This window comes from Crinia signifera, chromosome 1 (assembly GCF_055691185.1).
Source record: "Crinia signifera chromosome 1, ASM5569118v1, whole genome shotgun sequence".
Taxonomy (NCBI): Eukaryota; Metazoa; Chordata; class Amphibia; order Anura; family Myobatrachidae; genus Crinia; species Crinia signifera.
In genome coordinates, this window is record NC_139217.1 from 424,474,559 (window position 1) to 424,499,952 (window position 25,394).

A 25,394-nucleotide genomic window follows, 5' to 3' on the forward strand; every position below is an offset into this window, starting at 1 on the left:
GGCTTTTACTCCACGCTGTTCCTGGTGCCCAAACCAGACGGGTCTTTCAGACCAATACTAAATTTGAAGTCTCTAAATGTTCATTTATGGGTAGACCATTTCAAAATGGAGTCCCTACGGTCAGTACTCCTGAGTCTGGACCAGGGAGAATTTTTGGCGTCCATGGATGTCCAGGACGCATATCTGCACGTCCCTATACACCCGGAGCATCAGACCTTGTTGAGGTTTGCCATAGGAGACCTGCATTTACAATTCCGGGCGTTACCCTTTGGGCTAGCAACCGCGCCAAGGGTATTCACAAAGATAATGTCAGTGATGGCGGCGGTGCTGAGGCTCAGGGGAATCACAGTAATACCCTATTTGGACGATCTCCTGTTCAAAGCGGAGTCAGCAGCCATGCTGCAGAGTCACTTGGCAGAGGCCATCAGTTTTTTGCAGGCTCACGGCTGGATTTTAAATTTGCAAAAATCTCAGTTGGTACCGTCACAAAGACTCCCAATTCTTGGGAGTTATACTGGACACCCATCTTCATCGGGTTTTCCTCCCGGAGATAAAGGCCAGGGATCTGGTCACCCTAGTCCAGGAGATTCTCAGGGCTCAGAGCATTTCAGTATGGAGGTGCCTCAAGCTCCTGGGGAAAATGGTGGCGTCATTCGAGACGCTTCAATTTGCCAGGTTCCACTCTCGGAGGTTCCAATGGAACATTTTGTCAGCCTGGTCAGGAAACACTTTGACCATGAAATCCGAGATGATAGTGCTGTCTTCGGACACTCAGGAATCCTTGAAATGGTGGACAGAAGTAGATTCCCTTCAGTGGGGTCGGTCATTACAGACCTGGGACTGGTTGGTAGTAACTACTGACGCCAGTCTCAGGGGCTGGGGGGCAGTAGTCCTGGATCTCAGGCTTCAGGGCCTGTGGACGGCAGAGGAATCAGCGTTACCAATCAACATCTTGGAGCTGAGAGCTGTCTGGAAAGTGATTTCCTTGGCGGGAGACAGGTTACAGAACCTCCCTTTGAGGATTCAGACCGACAATGCCACAGCTGTGGCGTATCTGAATCACCAGGGAGGTACACGCAGCAAATTGGCCATGTGGGAGGTGTCCAGAATCTTCCTATGGGCGGAACAGAATGTTCCAGCTGTATCGGCTATATTCATTCCAGGAATAGAGAACATAGAAGCCGACTTCCTGAGCAGGGAGGAGCTCAAGGAAGGGGAATGGAGCTTACACCCTCAGGTGTTTCACCAGATCACCTCGATGTGGGGAATCCCGGATGTGGACCTGATGGCATCCAGGGTCAACCGTCAAGTGCCCAGGTTCTATGCCAGAACGAGGGATCCACTGGCGGAGGCAGTGGATGCCATGACTATTCACTGGCAGGGAGATCTCCTTTATGCATTCCCACCAGTACCAATGTTACCGAGACTTCTGAAGAAAATACAGGGGCAGAAGGTTCCAGTAATCTTAGTGGCCCCAGATTGGCCAAGGAGGTCCTGGTACTCGAGGCTTCAGAGGTTGTCTGTGGACTCATGGCGACTACCTCTGAGACCAGACCTTCTAAGACAAGGCCCATTCAATCACCTGGATTCCGATCGATTGATTTTGACGGCCTGGCTATTGAAACCACCATTTTGAAAAGGAAAGGGTTTTCTGAGGCAGTAGTACAGACGATGATAAAAGCCAGAAAAGCTGTATCTTCGGCAAATTATTATAGAGTCTGGAAGACTTACATTCGATGGTGTGAGAGAAGAAAGGCTCATACATCTCATTTTAAGCTATCAAGAATGATGGAATTTTTACAAGATGGTTTTTCATCGGGGCTAAGCCTTCAGTCACTGAAGGTGCAGATTTCGGCCTTGTCCATCTATTTCCAGAAAAAGATAGCCATTTTGCCGGAAATTCAAACTTTTTTACAAGGAGTATCCAGGTTGAAACCTCCATACAAGCAACCAGTAGCACCTTGGGATCTATCACTGGTTTTGGAATGCCTTCAGAAGGCACCATTTGAACCTTTAAGGTCGGCTGACTTTAAGTTTCTCACGTGGAAGCTAGTGTTTTTGTTAGCAGTAGCATCTGCTAAAAGAGTTTCAGAGTTGGGAGCCTTGTCATGTAAATCTCCCTTCTTAATTTTTCATGATGACAGGGCTGTTTTGAGAACAGTGCCTCAGTTTTTACCGAAGGTGGTATCTACCTTCCATTTAAATCAGGAGATAGTTCTACCTGTGTTTCAAACCCCAGAGGGTTCTAAGAAAAGGGACAAGTTGAGAACTTTGGATGTTGTGCGTGCTTTACGCATATATGTGGACAGAATGAAGAGTGTCAGGAAAACTGACACATTGTTGGTATTGTATGACGTACACAAAATTGGTTGGCCTGCATCTAAGCAGACTATTGCTAGGTGGTTGCGGTCTGTGATAGCCTTTGCATACACCAAGGTGGGTAGACCGGTACCGGCCAAAATAAATGCGCATACCACCAGGTCAGTCGCCACCTCTTGGGCGGTTCGACATGGGGCCACAGCTGAGCAGGTTTGCAGAGCTGCCACTTGGTCATCTGTTCACACATTTGCCAAATTCTATAGATTCCATGAGTTCGCGTCGGAGGACGCATCATTCGGGCGAGCAGTGCTGAGAGCTGCAGACCTGAGCGTACCCTCCCAAAGGACCGGCTCTGGAACGTCCCAGTGTTGAGCTGTGTCACCAGGACCATTGAAAGAGAAAAAGGGATTTTTGTAAGAACTTACCGTTCGAATCCCTTTCTCTGATATGGTCCTGGTGACACAGCGATCCCTCCCTTACGCTCAGTAAGTATGCCAGAAGTTTCATGATGTTCATGTTAAAATGGTTAAAAGTTAACAGTTTCTGTTATAAAATGTGCATATAATATGTGCAGGCGTTTGTACTGAGTTAATGTATTCCAGTGGCTTTGAAAGATGAACTGAAGAGTCCAGGGATGCAGTAGGGGAGGAGCCTACCCTCTAAAACTTTAGGATAGGTGCCTGGCTCCTTCGGACCCTCCTACATCCCAGTGTTGAGCTGTGTCACCAGGACCATATCAGAGAAAGGGATTCGAACGGTAAGTTCTTACAAAAATCCCTGGTACTTGTGAGTTATCCGGACGCCCGATTTCAAAATCGGGTCGGATCGGGCACATCGCATCGCATCGCATGCGACCATCGGATGCGATGCGATGCGATGACCCGATTTTTCCATAGGAATCAATGTTAAAATGGACTGAGTCCATTTTAACATGGAATTCAATGGGAAAAAGGGGTCCTTTTCATACCCCTACTATCCAAGTGGGCATGGAGTTGGATATAAACCTGTGGCGAGCGTAGCGAGCCACCGAGCCCGAAGCGTGGCGAGCGTAGCGAGCCCCGCGAGGGGACACGGAATACCGTCCCCTCGCGGGGCTCGCTTCGCTCGCCACGCTTCGGGCTCGGTGGCTCGCTACGCTCGCCACAGGTTTATATCCAACTCCATGCCCACTTGGATAGTAGGGGTATGAAAAGGACCCCTTTTTCCATAGGAATCATTTTAACATTGATTCCTATGGAAAAATCGGGTCATCGCATCCGATGGTCGCATGCGATGCGATGCGATGCGATGCGATATCGCATCGCATCGCATCTGATTGTATGCCTTAACTTAAGGCATACAATCAAAAAATCGGGCGTCCAGATAACTCACAAGTACCAAATCCCTTTATCCATCGCCATAGCTACACTACAATGCGTTGCTCCCATGGTGTGATGCCACATAGGTTAAGGAGTTAACCCTGTTACCTGACACACTCTCCTCTCCTCACACTTTCCATACTGGTATACCCACGCATTTTAATGAAATGTTATTAATTACATGACAGATTCATCTTTCAAGGACGTCCCTCAGCCAGTTCCCTCCACTTTTCCTCCCTCCACATCTTTATCTCTTGGACTATACTCTGGAAAGAGAGACTTTGCACAATCTGTAAATCCACTGACGAGAAGCATGACCTTGGCCAGTATAGACAGGTTTGTGAATCTCATACTTGTGAATATGCTTTTTAAAGTGAATAATATGCAAATTTAACAGCCCGTTCCTTACATAATTGGAAGCTGTGACAGCCATTGATGTGAGTAGGGTGCACTGGGTGTGGTATAACACACCTTCAGTCGGGATTCCAGCAGTCACTAGCCCGACGTCGGAATCCCAACTGCCCGGACTCAGACAGGGAGGGAGCGCAACGAAGCCCCTTGTGGGCTTGCTGCGCTCGCCACCTATTTTATTCTCCCTCTATAGGATGTCGTGGGACATGGGAGAATAATCGCTGCCCATGTGTCAGGCTTTTAGCAGTCGGGATTCCGACAACGGGGTAATGACTGTCGGAATCCCGACTGTCGGTGAGTCCCACTTTGCAGTATGCAGCACCAGTATATTTTCCATATGTAATCTAAGACTGCAATGTATATACTGGACACTTTCCTTCTCATAATACAGGAGATCAGAGCAGTCATTGGAATCTGACGGCGACACAAGTGGTACTAGATCCAGGTCACATTCGGAAGAGCTCTTACAAACCATGGGAACCCCTCCATCAGTTGACGGCTTTCCCATTGAAGGTTTATGTACAACTTATGTAAAATTTTTTAGAGCGGTGTTAAGTTTGACATGCCATATACCTGCACCATACCTAATCTAAATATGGGATCTGTTTGTTTTGAATATGAATGGACTCCATAAAAGCCAGTCTAAATGATGGCTTCTGCAATTTACTTGCACTTTGAGCTGTGAAAGTTTTTAGCCCAAAAACTCCTCACCCCACCCCAGTCCCCTATCTGCTCTTACCTCCAATCTCTGTCTTCACAGCTCCCTCTCTCCATATCCAGCAAGTACGAAACAGATCATTGTCCCTGCAAAAAATGGTCTCACTTTCTGTTACAAATTTTAGCGGGAGTAATTTGGTCTCATGTGGCCTCTAGTGGTCACTGGCAGTACTTCACCTCATAGAGGTGAGGAGTAGTTTGATATACAGATAGATATTCTTCCTTGTTCACCATTTTCTCATTTTGAAAAACAATTATATAACAAGAGATAAACTTCACTCCTGTGCACAATAAGCTGCCTAGCAGTGATCACAACCAATGTGCGTCACCACAAACACAAAAAAACAACCAACTATATAGTTGACCTGTACAATGCTTGGAAAGTCTTTGAAAAACAATGTTCTAGGTTTTAGTAAACTGTTTCTTCGGCAGCTATGCCCCTGTAGAGTCTACAGGTTATACTGTAGAATAGAATGTAAATGGTTGACTGTTTGCCATAATAATTTTACCTAGATGTGGTTGACGCAGCTCTGTCGAGTGACTTCAGTAGCGACACTCTGGAGTTTGAAGCGGAGTCCTGGAGTTTAGTGGTGGAGTCGTCTTTCTGCAGCAAACAAGAGAAAGAGGTCATCAAGAGGCAAGATGTTATCTTTGGTAAGAAATGTTTGTGTGTTGTGTGTGGTATACATTGTTACTGTCCTACTTACAAACCCAATAGTATTATGGGTCGTCACAGTGGTGGCAACATATGGAAATATGAGACTTGAAGTTACATTTTTGGGGTATATTAGGGGAGGCAAAATGTATTAGAGAAGGAGAATGCCAAGACTTTACAGCCAGACCTTAGCATCTCTACTTAATATGTATGTCATTTCACAACAATTTCCCTTGTGTTTAGTGTAAATGTAAGTATTTAACAAGCACCAAAAACCCCAAAACTTCAAATTTGTCAAATAAAATTGAATAAGAGTAACCAAGAGATAACCCTGTTATAATTGGGTCACCTGGCAGAACGGGTGTGGTATGATTCACCGACAGTCGGGATCCCGACAGTCATTATCCCGACGTCGGGATCCCGACAGTCATTATCCCGACGTCGGGATCCCGACTGCCTGGTCTCAGACAGCGTGGCCAGCGCAACAAAGCCCCTTGCGGGCTCGCTGCGCTCGCCACGCTGCGCTCGCCACGCTGCACTCGCCACGCTGCGGGCACGGTGGCGAGCTGCGCTCGCCACCTATTCTATTCTCCCTCTATGGGGGTCGTGGACCCCCACGAGGGAAAATAGCCGACGGCCGTCGGGAACCCGGCCGTCAGTGTTTTAACAGTCGGGATCCCGACGTCGGGTTAATGACTGTCGGGATCCCGACTGCCGGGACCCCGTCCGCCAGCCGGCAGAACTTCCTCACTTTTGTATGTTGCATAGATTACACAATAGCACCTGTAACTGGAGAGGTGTGAACATGTTGATGTTCTAAAATGTCAATTGTGAATGCCAACATTCTTGTGATCTCAGACATAAGGGGTTATGCAATCCCAGATCACGACTGTCGATCTGTCCCGACAGCCATGATCCTGGCCCGTTTGCAGTTTGCCTGACAGCAAATTGGCAGGCAGGATTCAATGTCCCGCCTGCCGATCGGTGAAAAGGGGGGCGTGTCCGTGTAAACTTCCATGGATTGTCAAGATACGGCTGGGATCGCAACAGTCCATGGGCATTATCGTCAGAACGGGGTAAAGACAACAATGAATAGATGCCCGCCACTGTTTCTCCCCTATAATGTCAACGAGTCCATCATCCCAACAGTTGTATTCTTACCTAACTCAAGGGGATCACAACTATGGTCCTCAAGGCTCACTAACAGTCAAGGTTTCTAAGGTTAGCCATACTTGAGTACAGGTGACTTAATTAGCACCTCAGTTAGTTTGATTAAACCATCTGTATTCAAGCATGGATATCCCTAAAATCTGGACTTTTAGGGTTACCTTTACTAAAGCTTTTAAAATTAAAAGAGGTGATGTTGCACATAGCAACCAAACAGGTTACAGTATGTCTATAATTTTCTAGGATGCAGTAGAGAAATGAAAGCCAGAAACTTGTTGGTTGCTACGGGCAACATCACATTTTTTCATTTTTAGAAGCTTTAGTAAACCTACCCCGCTAGTGTGTCTTGGGGATCAAATTTGTGAATAGCTGCACTACTGTTACCCTGAACTCAGCCTGACTCTTATGTTCATAATGTTGACACTTTGTTAAATGTCAATATTATTCTGGAGTGTCGTCATTATGACCGAATATGTTGACATTCTGATCCTGTTGGCCAGTGTCAACATTTTGATAATTTAGTTTTTGAACATCAACATAATAAACTATATACCAATCTCACAGTGCCTCCTGAATAATAATCTAAATTTACTATGCGTTTGACCCTTTTAAGGTGTCTTTGTATTAGAACGGGTGAGGAAATTCATTTTTCCACACTGTCCACAGTTTGTTCCTGTTTATGTTCTTCAAAGAGTCGTTTTCAGACTTCATCCAGTAATGTTTATAGTTCTTTGTCAAATGATTTCTTTCCATTGGCTGAATGTAAACAGAGGATTACAGAGTTTCTTTGCTTTTACCTTTGAATAATCGTCTGGAGCCTAAAACGGGAAATCCTGAGTCCTGATAGAAGAGGTTTCATGCAGGTCAAACATGATTCTGTCTCCCTGGCATGTCTGCAGTTTCTCCGGCAGGTCTGAAGGCCATATTGTCAGAGTATGCAAGGGTTATGCTGTGCAGTCAGAGCAGTGCAGCATTGGACTGTAAGGTGTGACGGACAGTTCTTATTCCTAAGGCGTCGTAGCTTCTCAGCACATGATTTACCGTAACCTATCTGAGTTTAGTTTACTGTGATTCCTATGAAGCACACATCTACAGTATGCACACAGTGCAGATCACAGTACATTTGGGAGGGGTTACATGTGCATCAAAGGTTATTGATTCCTCTAATCACTGCCATAGAGGAGATATACAGTATTAAACCTTCTAAAAAGAACTAGATATAAAATATCTAAAGGCTGATTTGTAACGAACAGCAAATTTCTCCATCTGTCCTCTTTAGGAGGTTTGATACATCTCCCCCATAAATTATGAAATCTGGTGAACTACCTTTAGAAATTCACCCCATGCTAGCCCTTGCATGATCTTCACCCAGGGGCAGATGTTTTAAGCCTGGTGAAGTGATAAAGTAGAAGATCATAACGCAGCAGCCAATCGGCTCGTAACTGTCAAGGTACAGGCTGGGTTTGAAAAATGACATAAGCTGATTGGCTGCTGCGTTATCTCCTTCCATTTATCACTTCACCAGGCTTAATTAACCTGCCCACCAGTTGTTTATTGGTACTCTGTGTAGTCAATATCTAGTCAGGGGATGGCTATGCGCAAGACCGCATATGGCTATCGCACAAGGGCATTCACACAGTGCGATCCGTGCTTAATATCTACGCAATCCGGTATCTTTGCTTGGAAAAAAAATGCTAAAATTGCCCCATGTGTATGCCCTTAAGTGTATGACCATTATTTCTGCACCTCGAGTCTTTCCATCGTGTACATGTTTTGTTTTGCTGTACTTTGTGTACTCGGCCTGTGTGCTTAAGCAGATTTAATTATAAGAGCCACTGATTTATGTGTATTAGGCAAGCTACTCTAATTGCTTCTTTCTGAATGTAATCATAATAAAATTATATTAGTGTAAATATTCGGGGAGGTTTAAAAATAAACATTGATTACAGCATGTTAGCGAAATGAAATTGGATGTAATTATACCGCAAATGACCTGTAATGAGTTCATGTATCCTGTTCCTTTTATTACTGGCCTTAATAAATACCTACACACTAATTTAATCACAATTTTGCCAGGGATTAAAAGGAAGAAACTGGTAATACAGAGAATATTCTAAGTACTGTACCTGTCCATCTCCTAAACACTGGATATAGGAAATAAAACTCCCTCCTGTATTGCACTCGGCTGAGTGGACACCAGGCTGAGGGCGGGATGCACTAACATCCTCCGAACCACATCGCCGGCATTCGCATTGTTAATAATCGCATATCCACTAACATATGCGATTATTAACGCAAAGGACAGCTCTTGCGATGCGCGGCAGGATTATATGACTTCCCCCAGCCTGCGAAATAATCCATTTGAGCTGTACACATTGTAATGTTCTGTGTAGGACTGTTCTATCATCCTGTTTTCTTTGCTGCAGAACTCATGCAGACGGAACTGCATCACATCCAGACCCTGTCCATTATGTCTGAGATATTCAGGAAAGGGATGAAGGAGGAGCTGCAGCTGGACCACAGCACCGTGGATAAAATCTTCCCGTGCCTCGATGAGCTGCTGGAGAGCCACAAGTCCTTCTTCTGCAGCCTGAGGGAGCGGAAGCTGGAGTCCAGGGAAGGCAGTGACAGGAACTTTGTGATCAATAGGATTGGAGATATCCTAGTGCAGCAGGTACAGGATGTGCTGTCATCGTGCGTTAGCACAACACGGATAACTATGGTTCATTTACGTGATTTTATGGTACAATGTGGTAACAATGTGACAGGAAATAAGTCATGACATTTCCTAGTGCTCATATATGTCTGTTTTTTTTTATGCCCCAATCACAGGGCCAGATTTACTAAGCCTGAAAAGTGATAAAAACTTACAGTGATACAGGGCCATATGTATTATAGCGGTGCTTATCGCGCAGTATGTAACACTTCCTGCTTTACCTCATTAACGAGGTGAAGCCGATAGGGACATCAACAAGATTTATTAACCTCTTGTCTGTCGAAATGGGGGAGCGCAAACTTCCCCCTTCCTGCGATGTCCCCTTGAGGAGACCACAAATAATCTCACTGGCCATGTGCGAGATCTCGCTACTCACGTGAGATCTCCAGTGGAGCCGGCAGCAGGGACAGCGCTGTCTCTGTTGTTGGGGATAGGGCATCGCCACCCTGCAGCTGTCGGAGCGGATAGCGGCAGGGGGCGGAATGGTCATCACTACTGACTGGTCATACACTTGCCCTGCATATCGGCCCTCTATCATTTAGATAGCAGCGCCGTTATGAACAGGGGCGTATAGTCATTTATTGCACCCTTGCTCCTCTTACATGGGGGTGATGCGGTATTAGTGCACATAATGTTGATACCCCTTCTCCCCCATAGCGCATATTCATACATCTTCCCCAAAGCACCAACCAATCAGCTCCTTAGTGCCGTGTTACAGGCTGGGATTGAGAAATGACAGGAGCTGGCTGGTTTCTTCTATAGCACTATCTATGTTCTCACTTTTCAAGGCTTAGTTTATGTCACCCACAGACCATAACTTGCCAGCTATTATACCATCAAATTCACTTTGTTTGTCTCCTGTAAAATGTGATTGGATAATCCGTCCCAGCTTGTTTTATTTATTTACTTATTCATTTATATTGTATTCCCAATTCTTCTTTGTTGCAGAACATTTTTGTTTTCTTGTGCTGATAACATACTGGTGACTCTGAATGTTTTGATGTCTTATGTAGTTTTCAGCAGAGAATGCCGATAAAATGAAGCGGATTTATGGCGAATTCTGCAGTCACCACATTGAGGCCGTGAACTTGTTCAAAGAGCTGCAACAGAACAAAAAGTTCCAAAACTTCATAAAAGTAAGTTTTTTTATTTTAACATTAACAACAAATGTAATAATACCAGATGCATCTGATACAATGTCAGAAATAACACATGGCCCACACGCAAGAATCGTTCCACGAATACCACCCAAAATCATTTTACCTGCCATTGGTCTACTTGGGGGAGCCACGGCCAGTACAGTTCTGCACAGCTAGGTATCCTGACAAGCTGTTTGCGAGTTTGCAACAAAGACTTTTTAGAACCTGCTCATTGGGGGCCAAATGTATCAAACTTCAAAAGTGATAAAATGGAGAGTGATAAACAGCCAGCCAATCAGCTCCTGTCTGACATTTTTAAAACCCAGCCTGTAACATTGCAGGTAGGAGCCGATTGGCTCGTTGTTTATCACTCTACATTTTATCCCGTTCTGATGCGTGATACATCTGGCCCTAAAGGTCTTACTGCAAGTGGACTTACATGGAGATGTTTTAGAATACTCTCTCCTTTGAGCTGCAAATGCTAATGATTGGCTGGACTATTTCTCCAGTGTTGAGTTATTGTCCCAAGAGTTTTTCTGGGATTGATGCGGTCAGGCTACACTGAGGAATTGAAGGGGGAGAAGAACAATTGCCCCAAAAAGAAACCTTTATGTGACAATAGGGCCCATTTTGGAGGTCAGTTTCTGCACATAAAGGAAGAGGTGTAATCCAGAAATGATTGACCTGTGAGTGGGAGAAGGTGTGTCCACTGGTTAAAGAAACCTTTGATGTGAATATAGGGTATTGTAAAAAAACGTCAGTGTGGTGACTCGGTAAGTTGAATTGATATCGGGAAGGATTTGGTGACAACCTCATCCTTGATAACGGGCAGCCCGGGACTTTCCTTGTGTATACACACTATTGGAATTTTAGGCAGCGCCATCTGCTGTCCTTCAATTTTCATTTCCAGTGAGTAGACGTGAATCACTCCTCTTTTATGACGAGGTTCTTGGGAGACTTCTCTGGAATACTCATAGTGGCTGCGCCTTGGATGATCTAACTCAGGGGTAGGCAACTTGTGCATGCGCTGCCACAGTTTTAGCGTACCTTAATAGCAGATCTCTGGTAAGGTATGATGGGAGCTGTAGTTCCACAGCAGTTGGAGTTGACTAACCCTAATCTAGCTATTAGTCAGCCTTGTTGCTTTAATAGAGATTGAAGAAAATACCATACACCCTATAACATCTATTCACGTACATTATCAGATACACAGTGCTGTTCTAAGAATGAGGAAATGCTGTCAAATTGGGCATGTGTTCTGAGTCTTAAACATAGGGGCATCCTCTTTCAAATATATGGTCCAGTGTACTATGGGAAGAAAAATCTGTTTCTAGTATTGTAACAGTCTGCCTTTGCGAGGCAGTTTAATGGTCCCCTTGTGTTTTACAAGTAAATCTTGGGGTCACAAATGCAAACTTAATAGCCTGCATTCTTAATTGGTATGGCTGATGTCCATAAAATGACTCGTTTGTGTGTAGACAAAATGGGCAATGGAATACCTTTTTAAAGCTTTAATCCAGTGACACACGCCCTATATTGGAGCTGCGGTGGACAGTAATTGGGCTGATGACTTGATCTAGGTCAGTGGTGTCAAACTCATGGCCCTCGAGCTGTTGTGGAACTACATGTCCCAGCATGCCCTACCACCGTTTTAGCAATCAATTATATGAAATCTGTGGCAAGGCATGCTGGGATGTGTGATTCCTGGGATACTGCAATTTCACTGGTACTCTTTACCTAGAACGGCGCCCATCGCGACAATCGTATGCACTAAAAAACGGGTGCGATGCGATGCCCGCGATGGCCGCGATTTCCCATAGGGATCAATGTTAAAAGTCAGATTGGACGCGATTTTAGTGTTAAATGCCTCAATGCCCGCGATTTTTCCATAGGAAACAATGTCAAATGGGCCACAGAGCCCTAATAGTCCCCCTGAAGTCTGAAATGGCACCCACAATTTTTAACGCCACCCCACGATCAACGTCAACCCGAAGCGTGGCGAGCGCAGCGAGCCCGCGAGGGGCGGCGGTACGCGTCCTCCGACCTTTTCATACCCCCACTATCCACGTCGGCGTGGAGTTGAGAATAGAATAGTGTGGCGAGTGCAGCGAGGGGACGCGGATACCTGTGAAGCCCGCGAAGGGACGCGTTTACCTGTGAAGGTATCCGCGTCCCCTCGCGGGGCGCGCTGCGCTCGCCACGCTTCGGGCTCGGTGGCTCGCTGCGCTCGCCACACTATTCTATTCTCAACTCCACGCCGACGTGGATAGTGGGGGTATGAAAAGGTCGGAGGACGCGTACCGCCGCCCCTCGCGGGCTCGCTGCGCTCGCCACGCTTCGGGTTCACGTTGATCGTGGGGTGGCGTTAAAAATTGTGGGGGGGAGGGGGCGTGGCCTAGCTGCCAAGCTGCGAGGACGTGGGTCACCTAGGCTCTCCAGCATTAGAGCATTAAAACGGTGCCTGGTGCCCCAAAACTGCACCCCAGAGGTCCCTACATTTATTAGCCCTCTCCTCTTGTCGTGTGTGGCCGAGCTGCAGAGTCGGGGGACCACTCGCGTGTCCGCGCGAGCTGCGGCCTACGCGGCAGGTGAAGCCGGGGCCTAGATTTTCGCGGAGACCCGCGGCGCTGCTCCAGAGGGGGACATCGCCGCCGCGAGTCTCCTGAAGGCGGCGGAGGCTCTCACAGAAGCGGCCAGGGCCTCGCTGGGTACCCGGGGACCAGAGGCTGCCTGGCTGTCACTCCGGAACCCTCTAGGGGAGACGCAAAAGAGCCCCTCACAACGGGTCCCTCTGCTATAAGGACTCGGCAGCCATCTTTAAAACGGAGCTCCGGAGCTGCAGCCTCTCCATACCTGGCTGCTGTGTCATCCCTGGGGTTGCACACCCAGCATCTGAGGAGACAGTAAGTGGCACTGTGTGCCTTCCCACAGCTCACCCCCAGACCGTTGCAATCCACACATATGACAGGGGGGCTGATTCATTGCAGCTTTGTGTCTGGCTGATTTAACTGCATAGCCCCTTAAGCGCTCCTGGGACCCCAACTGCTCCCTGCCCCCTCTACTAATAAGGACAGTTCATCTAACCAGCACTGTACTATTGCATCAGACTATTGAGGCACTGCCCGGGAATCCAGCTTGCCAACCGATCCCTGCAGCTCCCTAAGGCTGACCCAAACCGTCCCCTCATGCTCACCTAACCAGCCCTAATTTCTCCCCCCCACCCAGCATTCTCACTGGGATGAAGTAGCACATTCGGTACAAGAGGAGCCATCCCATACAAGCACTTCCCTGTACTGCGGGCTCTCTACAACCTTACAATGGCACCTAAAAGGCCCAAGGCTGATAAATCGACACCCCAAGTGGCCTTCTTTAAGCCTTCACCTCAAGCTTCTAAACCAAAATCAGGTGATCTACTAGCAATGGGCCCCACCACCCTAGCCCCTCCGCCCACCTCGGGTCCACAGAATGTGGCTCGGGGGGCCTCCATACCGGACGCACTGGGCGACTCCGATGCGCTCACAGTGGGGTCAATGAAACTCCTATTACAGCAGTTTAAATCGGAGGTAGCAGCGGAATTCCGCTCCACTCTCCAATCCTTCCAACAGTCGATAGATGATTTAGGCGGACGGACAGACCACCTAGAGAACAAAATGGGCGAAGTGGTGGGCTCTCACAATGACTTGATCTCTAGCCATGACTCTCTGAAAGCTGAGTTGGTGTCCTTGAGAGACAAAGTTGCGGACTTAGAAGATAGATCAAGACGACAAAATATTAAACTCCGAGGAGTACCTGATAATATCTCAAACTCCTGCCTGAACGACTACGCAGTTGATTTATTCAAAAAACTCCTCCCCTCCACAAATGCAGCAGATCTCCTGATCGACCGAATACATAGACTCCCTAAGTCCAAGAATGCACCGGAAGGTGCTTCGAGAGATGTGCTAATGCGCTTACACTATTTCCATATTAAGGAGGCAATTTTGAAAGCTGCCAGACCCTCGGAGACCAACCACACAGTCCTGGGCCCCATACAAGTATACGGGGACCTGTCCCAATACACTTTATCCAAGAGACGCTCCTTCTTCCCAATTACGTCCATCTTGCGTAAGGAAGGCATCCAGTATAGATGGGGCTTCCCTACTAAGCTACTGATTAACCGGGATGGCTCCACGTTCGCTATTTCCACCTTGGAGGACGGCATGCAACTCCTCTCTAGATGGAACATTGCTGGATCTTCTTCTGCATCAGCCTCTCCTGAGCGCGGCCTTCAGCGGGACTGGGCCGTGGTCGGTTCAGAGAGATAAATATCCTTTCACAGCAATATCCGTATATATTAATACAGTACCGTTTTACAATGTCTGCCGTAACTTTCGATGTCCTATTTGTTACTTGTTACAGGTTTGCCTCAACCGAGAGGTTTGTTAATCGTATACCTCTTTAACGCAGTTATCTTGCCTCCCTAGGTGTACTCATTGTTTAGTGTCCACTGCACGACAGGAAACATTTGATCTAGTTTAGACTTAAGGTTCCATTTGCGAGTTTCCTCCCCTATAATTCACATAAGGGGCAGGTGTTTTTGTATTAAACGCAGGGAAGCATCGGAAGACTTATAGGCAGACATATGTTGAATGCTATGGGTGGGGGGAGGTGGGTCTATATCCCTGACCACACCCCCACTAGGTTTGCCATGGTATGGCACCTCATTGTGCCCCCAAGAGGGGGCAATTCAGTTTCCCCATACTTTTTTTCCGTGCTTTTATTTTCCTTGCTTATTACCCCCCCAACTCTCTTTTGTCACCATTCAAGAAACCAGGCGTATGTGACCGCTCAATATAAATGTTGCTTTTTATTCAAGCTACCCCCCCAAATTGATTATGGTTAACATTATTTCTATGAATGTAAAGGGACTAAATTCCCCTCACAAAAGAAAGGTAGCCTTAAAATACTTTTCCAAGCTAAAGGCACAAGTGGTGGCAGTGCAGGAAACCCACTTTAAAAATGCAGCACCACCTCTCTTTACCGATACCAGATTCCCACACTGCTATATGGCGAATAGCCCTGTAAAAAAAGCTGGGGTTGCCATCCTCATTTCACAAAACTGCCCATTCTCCCTGACGAAACAAGTGCCTGACCCAGAGGGTCGCTATTTAATTCTAGTCGGTATGCTAGAGAATGTAGAAGTTACACTGGTTACTTGTTATGCTCCCAACACCAAACAGCTGGCATTCTGCCGTAGATTACTGGAGGTAATTCAGAAGCATGCCAAAGGGGCCCTGCTGCTGCTAGGTGATTTTAACATGGTTCTAGACCCTGCGGTAGATAGAACTAGGAAACCAGTTGTAGCGATTAACCCCTCCCCCAGAGAGGAGCCCAACGGGAACCTTAGATCACTACTAGCAGAGTATGACCTCTACGACATTTGGCGAATCAAACACCCATCAGTAAAAGACTATACCTATTACTCGCATGTGCACTGTACATACTCCCGAATAGATCTAGCGATCTCAGACAGGTGGTCTCTACCATCATTTAGGAAAGTGGATATCCTCCCTTTAACGTGGTCGGATCATTCCCCCCTTTCCATCTCATGGGATATCACTAAGAGAAGCACCCAACCCGGGCAGTGGCGACTAGGCAAACAGTCTCTTTATAACCCAATAGCACTCCAATCACTTAGTAGTTCAATCCAGAATTACCTGAGTGTAAATTCTCCATCAGACACATCAATATTTAACCACTGGTGTGCTCTTAAATCAGTAGTAAGAGGAACTGCAATCCAGGTGGCTGCAAAACTGAAAAGGGAATATAGGAAGCAAGCTGAGGAGGCTGAAGCAGACGTAATAAGACTAGAGGCCCTTCATAAATCTAACCCCTCGGACAAGAGTCTGTTTAAAACTCTGAAGGATGCGCGTGAGAAATTAAACCAATTCTCACTAGCGGAGGTCCAGCACAACATTAAGAGACTAAACCAACAGTACTACGTTCTAGGGAACAGAGCGGGCCGACTATTGGCACGTAAACTGAGGGGTAGAAGAGCGAAAGGAAAAATCCATAATATAATCTCAGATAAAGGGCAGAAAGTCACCGACCCGCTAGAGATAGCTAATACGTTTGCCTCATACTACTCTAATCTGTACAATCTCGAGAAAGACCCCTCCACGCCCCAACCAAAAGCGGACTCAATTGAAAAGTTTCTTAGAGATTTGAAGCTGCCCAGATTGACCCCTGAGATATGTCTATCACTCAATAGGCCCTGGTCACTAGAGGAAGTCTTATCAGCAATTGACTCCATGCCCCGAGATAAAGCCCCAGGCCCAGATGGATACCCTGCAAATTTCTATAAAGCATTTAAAGCAGACTTAGCCTCGATCCTAGTATCAGTCTTTAACGAAGCATCTAACCTAAATTCTTTCCCTAAGGAAATGCTAGCAGCACAGATTATAACTATCCCCAAACCAGGTAAATCCCCCTCCATGGTGCAGAATTATAGACCCATCGCTCTACTTAATACCGACATAAAATTATACGCCAAGATAGTGGCCAATAGAATATGCCCATTACTACCAGACCTCATTGGTCCTGACCAGGTGGGATTTGTGTATGGTAGACAAGCCCCAGACAACACACGTAGAATGTTTAATGTGATTGAGCACTGCTCCAGGATGAAGAACTCACTACTCCTTATGTCCTTGGACGCTGAAAAGGCCTTTGATAGGCTACACTGGGGTTACCTAAGAGCCGTGTTGCTTCACTTCGGATTCACGGGTAGAATTCTGGACTCCATTCTGGCCTTATATTCATCCCCTTCAGCAAATGTTTATACAAACGGTTGTCTTTCATCAAGCTTCCCCATTACTAATGGCACCAGACAGGGGTGCCCCCTTTCCCCCCTCATTTTCGCTCTGGCGATTGAGCCTCTGGCAGCGAGAATTAGAGAATCAGTCTCAATAACCGGTCCAGTGATTAACGGCCTGCCCCACAAGATTTGCCTATTCGCAGATGATATTCTGCTATGTATTTCGAATCCAACTACCTCCCTTCCTGCCCTACATGATATCCTGTCACAGTTCTCTGCCATCTCCTATTACAAGTTGAACACAAGTAAGACGGAAGTCCTCCCCTTTTTTACATCTCCCGACATACTGGCCAGACTAAAAGACGAGTATAGGTACGCATGGCAGACGAGATCCCTGAAATACCTCGGGATCCATCTGGCCAGTGAGGTGGACATATTAGACTGCAATTACGGCCCCCTCTTAAAGGCCTTTGAGAGCCTAACCAGAGACTGGATGATGCATGAAGTCTCCTGGATGGGCCGAATTGCCGCAGTAAAAATGGTGCTCCTTCCGAAACTACTGTATCTATTTAGGGCAATCCCGAGATTACTCCCCAAGCCTATGTATAATAAGATTAACAGGTCTCTCTCTAAATACATATGGAAAGGCCTAAAACCTAAAGTAGCCAAAAACATATTAATACGCTCTAAATTAGCCGGGGGAGTTGCCTTCCCGGATATTGAACACTACCACCGAGCGTGCCTTTTGACTCAGGCGGGAGATTGGTTCACACTGAACTCCTCAAAACCCTGGGTCTGTATGGAAAGGGCGGAAATCTTGTCATGCAGCCCAGCTGATCTTCTATGGATGCCACCCAGCTCTTTCCGCTCGCTGGATATAAAAAACACAGCGGTAAAGGCCACAGTGAAGGCCTGGCACGAGAGTATGTCTAGCAGCACTGACATTACCCTACCTGCCCCCCTATGTCCTTACGTTCAGTGATGTCCCTAATACCAAACTTGAGGCTGGCTAATTGGATTTCCAGTGGCCTGACTACTGTGGGTGATTTGTATAGGGAGGAACATCTAGTCCCTTTCTCCTACCTACAAGAAAACCACAATATACCTAGGTGTGATTTCTTTAAATACTTGCAGCTGAGGCATTGGTTGTCCAGTTTCTTCCCCACCTCAAACTTGTCCCCACATATTGCGGCACATACCCACAAGTTACTTTGTGGCCCTAGCCACAAAGGAGGGATATCTAGGTGGTACGACTACTTGGTTACCCAGAAAAACACGCCTAAACTTAAAGCGCAGGCTCTATGGGAGAGGGACTTCCAGAGAACTTGGCAAGAAGAGGAATGGGATCTGGTATATAAGTCGTGTTTTAGGATATCCAGGTGCATCAACCACTCTGAGATGTTTTTCAAACTAATGCACAGGGCATATTATACCCCCGACCGCCAACATAAAATTTGGCCCAATGTCTCGAAATCATGTTGGAGGAACTGCGGGGAAACAGGTACCATCTTCCACATATTCTGGGAGTGCCCCAAATTGAGGCCTCTCTGGGAGTCAGTGTTCCGCATGATTAATAAAGTAGTCGGTGTGCAGATTGAGGCTAACCCAGAAACTGCTCTACTCCACCTCTATGGGGGCTACCTGTCCAAAAGTGAATCCTATGTTCTTGGGCACATCTTAATTGCTACTAAAGCAGCAATCGCCCAACTATGGAGGTCTGCGGGGATCCCCAGTCTTGAAATGATATGTGAAAAAATTCAGAAACACTACACCTTTGAGACTGCAGATGTCCAGTACTCCCCCTCTATCAACTCCATACACATGAAATGGCTGGGGTGGGCTACATATAGAGAGGATGAAGGTTGCACCACAAAAAATAATACAACGGCAGATATTATTCTCCTAAACTCCCCATGCTCTGAGTGATTGATGCCCTGCCGAGGCCACCAACTTTAGAATTTAGCTTGACGAAATAAGCACTGTTTGATGTCTATGATATCCCCCAGCTCATTATGTTATTATGTTACTACGTTATCATGGTTGATATTATGATACAGCCTTATTACTATGTCTACCTTGAGCAAGATGTTTGAACTCTAAACATATACCCTCCTGGTTTCTATATGTGTTATGTGCTTTGTATGCCTATTGTATTCCCCCCCCCCCCCCTTCCCTTTCCATTTTTACTTTTCTGTACCCCCCCCCCCCCCCCCCCCCCCCCGACTTTTTTCTGGAAAATTCAATAAACATATTGTTAAAAAAAAAAAAAAATTGTGGGGGCCATTTAAGACTTCAGGGGGACTATTAGGGCTCTGTGGCCCATTTAACATTGTTTCCTATGTAAAAATCGCGGGCATTGAGGCATTTAACACTAAAATCGCGTCCAATCTGACTTTTAACATTGATCCCTATGGGAAAATCGCGGGCATCGCGGCGCACCCGTTTTTTATGTGCATGCGATGGCCGCGATGCCCGCGATTTTTTACCCCCGACGCCCGCGATGCCAATCGCGGGCGCCGTTCTAGGTAAAGAGTACCATTTCACTCATTAGTTCTACAATGCACAACCTGGGGGAAGTTTTTATAAAGCCCCACAATATAAAATACCAATGTGGTTAGTGGCTGCAGGCAAAGTGTTGGATGTTCTTACATTTATTCGTAACTGTGGAAAAATAATAGGCACCAAACTAATCTATACAGTATTTTGAGGTACGGACACACCTATTTAAAGTCCTTTAGCAGTGTTTTAAGACAAGTTTTCAAAATGTTGGAAGCACTTTTCCATAAGTGCCGCAACCCACTTACCTGTCCTGGTCAACCAGCTACAAACTGTCATTTTCCTAACAGCTGGTAACATTACAGTTAAGAGCTGATTGGTACTTCATTTGCATCCACTTAATCTCTCGCCAAGGCTTAGTACCCCATAGATTGTAAACTCTGCTGGGGCAGGAACTAATAGGAATGGACAAATATTATCTGTAAAGTCCAGCGGAATATTTGGGCATACATAAATAACAGGTAGTACTAATAATCAGTGTCGGCTCCTAAGTTGGGTCTGCAGAGCAGTTCAAATTTAAATAGGGGAGGAACGCCAACTGCCAATGAGTCAGTTTGGAATGGCAGTTGTTGTGGCTCCTTTATTTCAATGTTGAGCTTTGCTGCACCCAACCTCTGGAGCCTGATAATACTCTCGAATTCTGACATGATCTTTTAATTCAAGTATTTCAGGTTGGTGTGTGGTGCATACTGCATGGTGAACTACAACACCACACAATTAGTGCTCAGTTCTGGCTTTGAACAGTAAATGGTAACAAGACCCTGTCCCAGCTGTTACCAGATTGTGGACAAAGATTATCTGAAATATAAATAATTTGTAGGGGGTATCGTTCTCCTCTTATGTCACATACACCTCAAGGCATTAAGTGTCACTTGGTCATTTTTACCTTCTAAGAAGATGGCATAAATTACTAATTCATCCTGTACACTTAGTAAAATCTCTGTGTGTAGGCCCCAATAGACTTACAGTGCATGTAAATGTAATTAGCATATCTCATTTCAATTGTAGAATTTTAAGCTCCAAATTTAGTAAACAAAGAAAATCTTAAAATATCAGGCGGTGAGGTGATGTCTGGTTTTTATTGCCAGTAACTTGTCAGTGGAAAATCCAAGTTATTTCTTGAACTGTGGATCCTCCCTGTGGCCACTAGTGAGATTGCACCACAGTGCTCTGCCACCCAGGAAAGAACCTATAATGGACGAATCCCCAATGCTGATCTGACTGGTGGACTTTGATGATCAGTGATTTCTTGTAGGGGGGCGCGATTTCTGTCTGGCAAAATACAATGTTAAAAATACACCATTTCTGATCATTTTGGGTTGGAATGGCCAAATTGATATTTTCCAACATGATTTTTACAGACTGTCCTTAGCGCAATGCAGTGCCGTAGTCAATCTTGCCCGCTGTTTCCGACCGCATCCAGTCCGCCTGCTCTTACAGTCTCCGCCCATGTGTGTAAGCATGGTGTGCTGTATGCGCAGTCTGAAATTGCTTTCTATGATGCTTGCACAGTTTGCAGGTATCTGCAAGTATTTAGATTTGTGTCCACCTCTGAATCAGGCTCCTATTGTGTGCAGTAGACAGTAATTGTGTTATAGTGCTCTGATCTTTAGGTCATTGAGAAATCAGTAAGTAGATATGTTGTACTTATAGGAGACAAACAGTAATCTACAGGCTCGTCGCCGGGGGATCCCTGAATGCATCCTCCTCGTAACACAACGCATCACCAAGTACCCGGTGCTGGTGGAGAGGATATTGCGCTATACACCAGGTCAGTACCGTGGACATCAATAATCTAAAGGCAAGCTCTGGTAACTAGAGTGCGACCACTGCTTGCACCCTGTCTCAGTGATGTCACTAGGGGATGACATGCGTTTGTGGGAATAGTGTCTCAGACCACAAACAGCTGATCGCTGAATACAAATGTTTTTAGTATCCAGTTTTAAGGCTATATGTTGCCACCCCACAGCTTGGTAATGTTTGTTATAGATTGTGTGTATGATATGATTGTGTACTGATCTCTTATTTTAGAGGTGACTTCTTTAAGTGTGCATTAGGATTAGTATATCCTACTTAGGACAGTAGACTTTCTACTAACATATATTAGATTTATGAAACTATTTACATCAATACAATGATTAAAACATTTGCATTTATTAATTGCATTTACAGATTGAGTATCCCTTATCCAAATATCCGTTATCCAAATTATTCCGAAAACCATACATTCCAGAAAGTGGGCAAAATTTTTTTCTTGCTAAAAGCACTACTAGGGACATGATATGTAACTGGCACTAATGGGGACATCTGTAAAAGCACTACTGGGGACATGATATGTAACTGGCACTACTGGGGACATCTGTAACAGCACTACGGTGGACATGATATGTAACTGGCACTACTGGCAGAGCCAGCCCTAGCCTAAATGATGCCCTAGGCAAGATTTTGGCTGGTGCCCCCTAGCACCGCCACTAGTTCCACTAGTTCCGCCTCTGACCCTGCTCCCCTTTCCCAGCACCATCAACCCTCATCATAGCAGTCACCATTGTGGTGCTCCTACCCGCAATATTTTAAATAGAAACAGTGCACACATTCGGTGCGCAGCCCAAACGGGTGTGTTCTTGCTGGGAAGGGGCATGGCCACCCAACAGTACCCCCAATTCAAATTATGCCACACAGTAGTGCAACTTTATTCACATTATATCATGCGATGGTGTCCCTTATTCACGTTACATCACACAGTAGTACCACTTTACCTTATGTACATTACTCCTCACATTATTCACATTATACCCTTAGAAAAAAATCCTGAGAAAATATTGTATTTTAAGCACCTCCGTGGCCACACTGCAACCCAGCACAAAGCAGTGTGTGCTGGGCAGAGGAGAAGAGCTGCAGCTGCTGCTGTCACTTAAGGGGAGGGGGCCCTTCCATCAGACTTTGGCCTGGGTAATTTGTACCCCTTACCCCTTTCTCTCGGCACCCCTGATAATATCACACAGTAATGCCCCTTACACATGACACACATTATTAATGTCCTTATAACCATAATGCCCCTTACACATTATGCCAACCTTTATTAATGCCCTTCATACACATAATGACACACATAATGCCCCTTACACATATGTTGCACATTATTAATGCCCTTATACACATGACACACATATGTACACATATGTCGCACATTATTAATGCATTTATACATGACACACATAATGGCCCTTACATATATGCCGAACACTATTGCACAAGCAAACCACCCGCAGACAGCACTCGCACAGCCGCTAACACTGTGACCTCTGTCTCTGCTTGGATATAGATGTTTCCTCATACATATTGACTCAATAGGCCATGCAGCTCCTGGCCAGTTCTGCTAACGTTGGGTGCCTTTTTTGCTGAAAATTCGTCTTATTTGTATTGTTATGACCAGCACACAAGGAGCTTCCAACGATTAAAATGATATGCGGCATGCCTATATTCTGTGTACTTGCATATGGAATGCTATGTTACAGTGATTTCCATGAATACACTATTTCATATGCAGATACAGCCTCAGTCACATACAGAGTATAGGCATGCTGCATATCATTTTAACCAGCAGAATCTGCTGATGCCCCTAGACATTCCAAATGCCCTAGGCAATTGCCTAGTTTGCCTATGCCTAAGGCCGGCTCTGACTACTGGGGACATCTGTAACAGCACTACTGGGGACATCTGTAACAGCACTACTGAGGACATGATATGTAACTGGCACTACTGAGGACATGATATGTAACTGGCACTACCGGGGACATCTGTAACAGCACTATTGAGGACATGATATGTAACTGGCACTACCGGGGACATCTGTAACAGCACTACTGAGGACATGATATGTAACTGGCACTACTGGGGACATCTGTAACAGCACTACTGAGGATATGATATGTAACTGGCACTAAATATGTGCAAGAAAAGGATTGCTTGGCATTCAAATTCAGTACCTGAGATTGTACACAAACATTGTTTCATGTTTTGAAACCTTATTTTATGCACAAATAAAATATATGTGTGTGTATTTTATGATATATAAAAATATTCTGAAATACGGAATAATACGTTATCCAAAATTCTTCTGGTCCCGAGCATTTTGGATAAGGGATTTTCAACCTGTATATACTTATATGTCTGCAATTAGATAAATAAGTGAAACCTTAAGTTATATAACATGGGTAAGTCATCTCGTATAACCCCAGCACCTCAGACAAGGTTGCTTTCTTGTTTGGTTAATGTCAACTAGCCCTACAAGCTAGCATCTTTCAGATATATCCTTAATAATGGTAGATTTGTTCTACAGTGCTTGATAATGAGCAGCATAAGTGGGAGGGGAGAGAACCCCATAGGTGATAAAGGGCCTATGAAATAATTATTAATTATTATTATTATGAAAGATGTTATAGAACACGTTCATGATAGAACACGTTCATGATCTTGTCTTGATAAAGGGCGACCAGCCCGAAACCTTGACTCACTACTACTTGTGTCAGTTGTGATATTTATTGCCAGTCTGCCGCCGTGCAGCTTGAAAATCTTGTGAGTGCCCTCTATTGTGATTCGTCTACATTTCCTGCCGCCGTGCATGGACAGAGGGACACACAAGTCTTTGCTACCTTCGGATTGAGTGCCAGGATTACCATCATATATATATATATATATATATATATATATATATATATATATATATATATATATATATATATATATATATATATATATATATATATATATATAATGTCTAGTGTCCGTGAGTCTCCAAAACACTGCCATCTGCTGGCAGGGCAGAGAGTGAAACTACACCTCTTTGTCGCACATGCACAAACACTGAAGGTAACAGACTAGATTTCGAAGCTTTTACTTCGAGTGAGCTTACTACTAGTACATGTGTGTGTGTGTGTGTGTGTGTGTGTTGTCTGTATTGAATTACTGTTGATCTGAATTATTCTTGCACCTGTCCTATGTTTCTGGTGCTGCATAGTACATCTCTTAACATTGCTCATGCCTGACTTCTAGAGGCGACCGAGGAACACAAGGACCTGTGCCGTGCCCTCGGCCTTATTAAGGAAATGATCGCTGCCGTAGATTTAAAAGTCAGTGAATTTGAAAGAAAACAAAAGCTGGAAGAGTTTGTAAATAAGATTGAAAATAAGACATTGACAAAGATGAAGAATGGCCGCGTCTTTACAAAGCAGGATATAAGGGGCAAGGAGCAGGTGCTGCTGCATGAGGGCGTCATCCTATGGAAAACTGCCACTGGGAGATTTAAAGGTATTCATATAAATAACTGTCATTATACATTGATATTGGCTGGTCTGTGTGCAATGCTGGGACCCATAAAACATCTAATTTGTTCCCTCACTTCTACACTTTCAGTGGAACCTAGAGATCAATTGAAGCCCACATTTACTTTTTTTAATGGTTTTATCTTTAACTTTTTTTAGGTAACAGTTGAGGCAATAAACACCCACAGCATGCACAGTGTAGACCCAATTACAAGTAAACAGATGGATTCTAATTCAAG

General features: G+C 45.3%; 1 protein-coding gene across 3 annotated transcripts in view; it reads left to right on the top strand.

Moving 5' to 3' along the window:
* The window catches only part of ARHGEF28 (Rho guanine nucleotide exchange factor 28), a 229,529-nt gene that overhangs the window by 178,782 nt on the left and 25,353 nt on the right, over positions 1-25,394 (top strand). For all 3 annotated transcript variants that reach the window (XM_083151902.1, XM_083151903.1, XM_083151904.1), the window contains 7 exons: positions 3,866-4,013; positions 4,480-4,601; positions 5,319-5,459; positions 9,054-9,301; positions 10,357-10,479; positions 21,488-21,605; positions 24,887-25,141. In XM_083151902.1, coding sequence (XP_083008028.1) covers positions 3,866-4,013; positions 4,480-4,601; positions 5,319-5,459; positions 9,054-9,301; positions 10,357-10,479; positions 21,488-21,605; positions 24,887-25,141 — 1,155 coding nt within the window. The remainder of the gene's footprint in view (positions 1-3,865; positions 4,014-4,479; positions 4,602-5,318; positions 5,460-9,053; positions 9,302-10,356; positions 10,480-21,487; positions 21,606-24,886; positions 25,142-25,394) is intronic.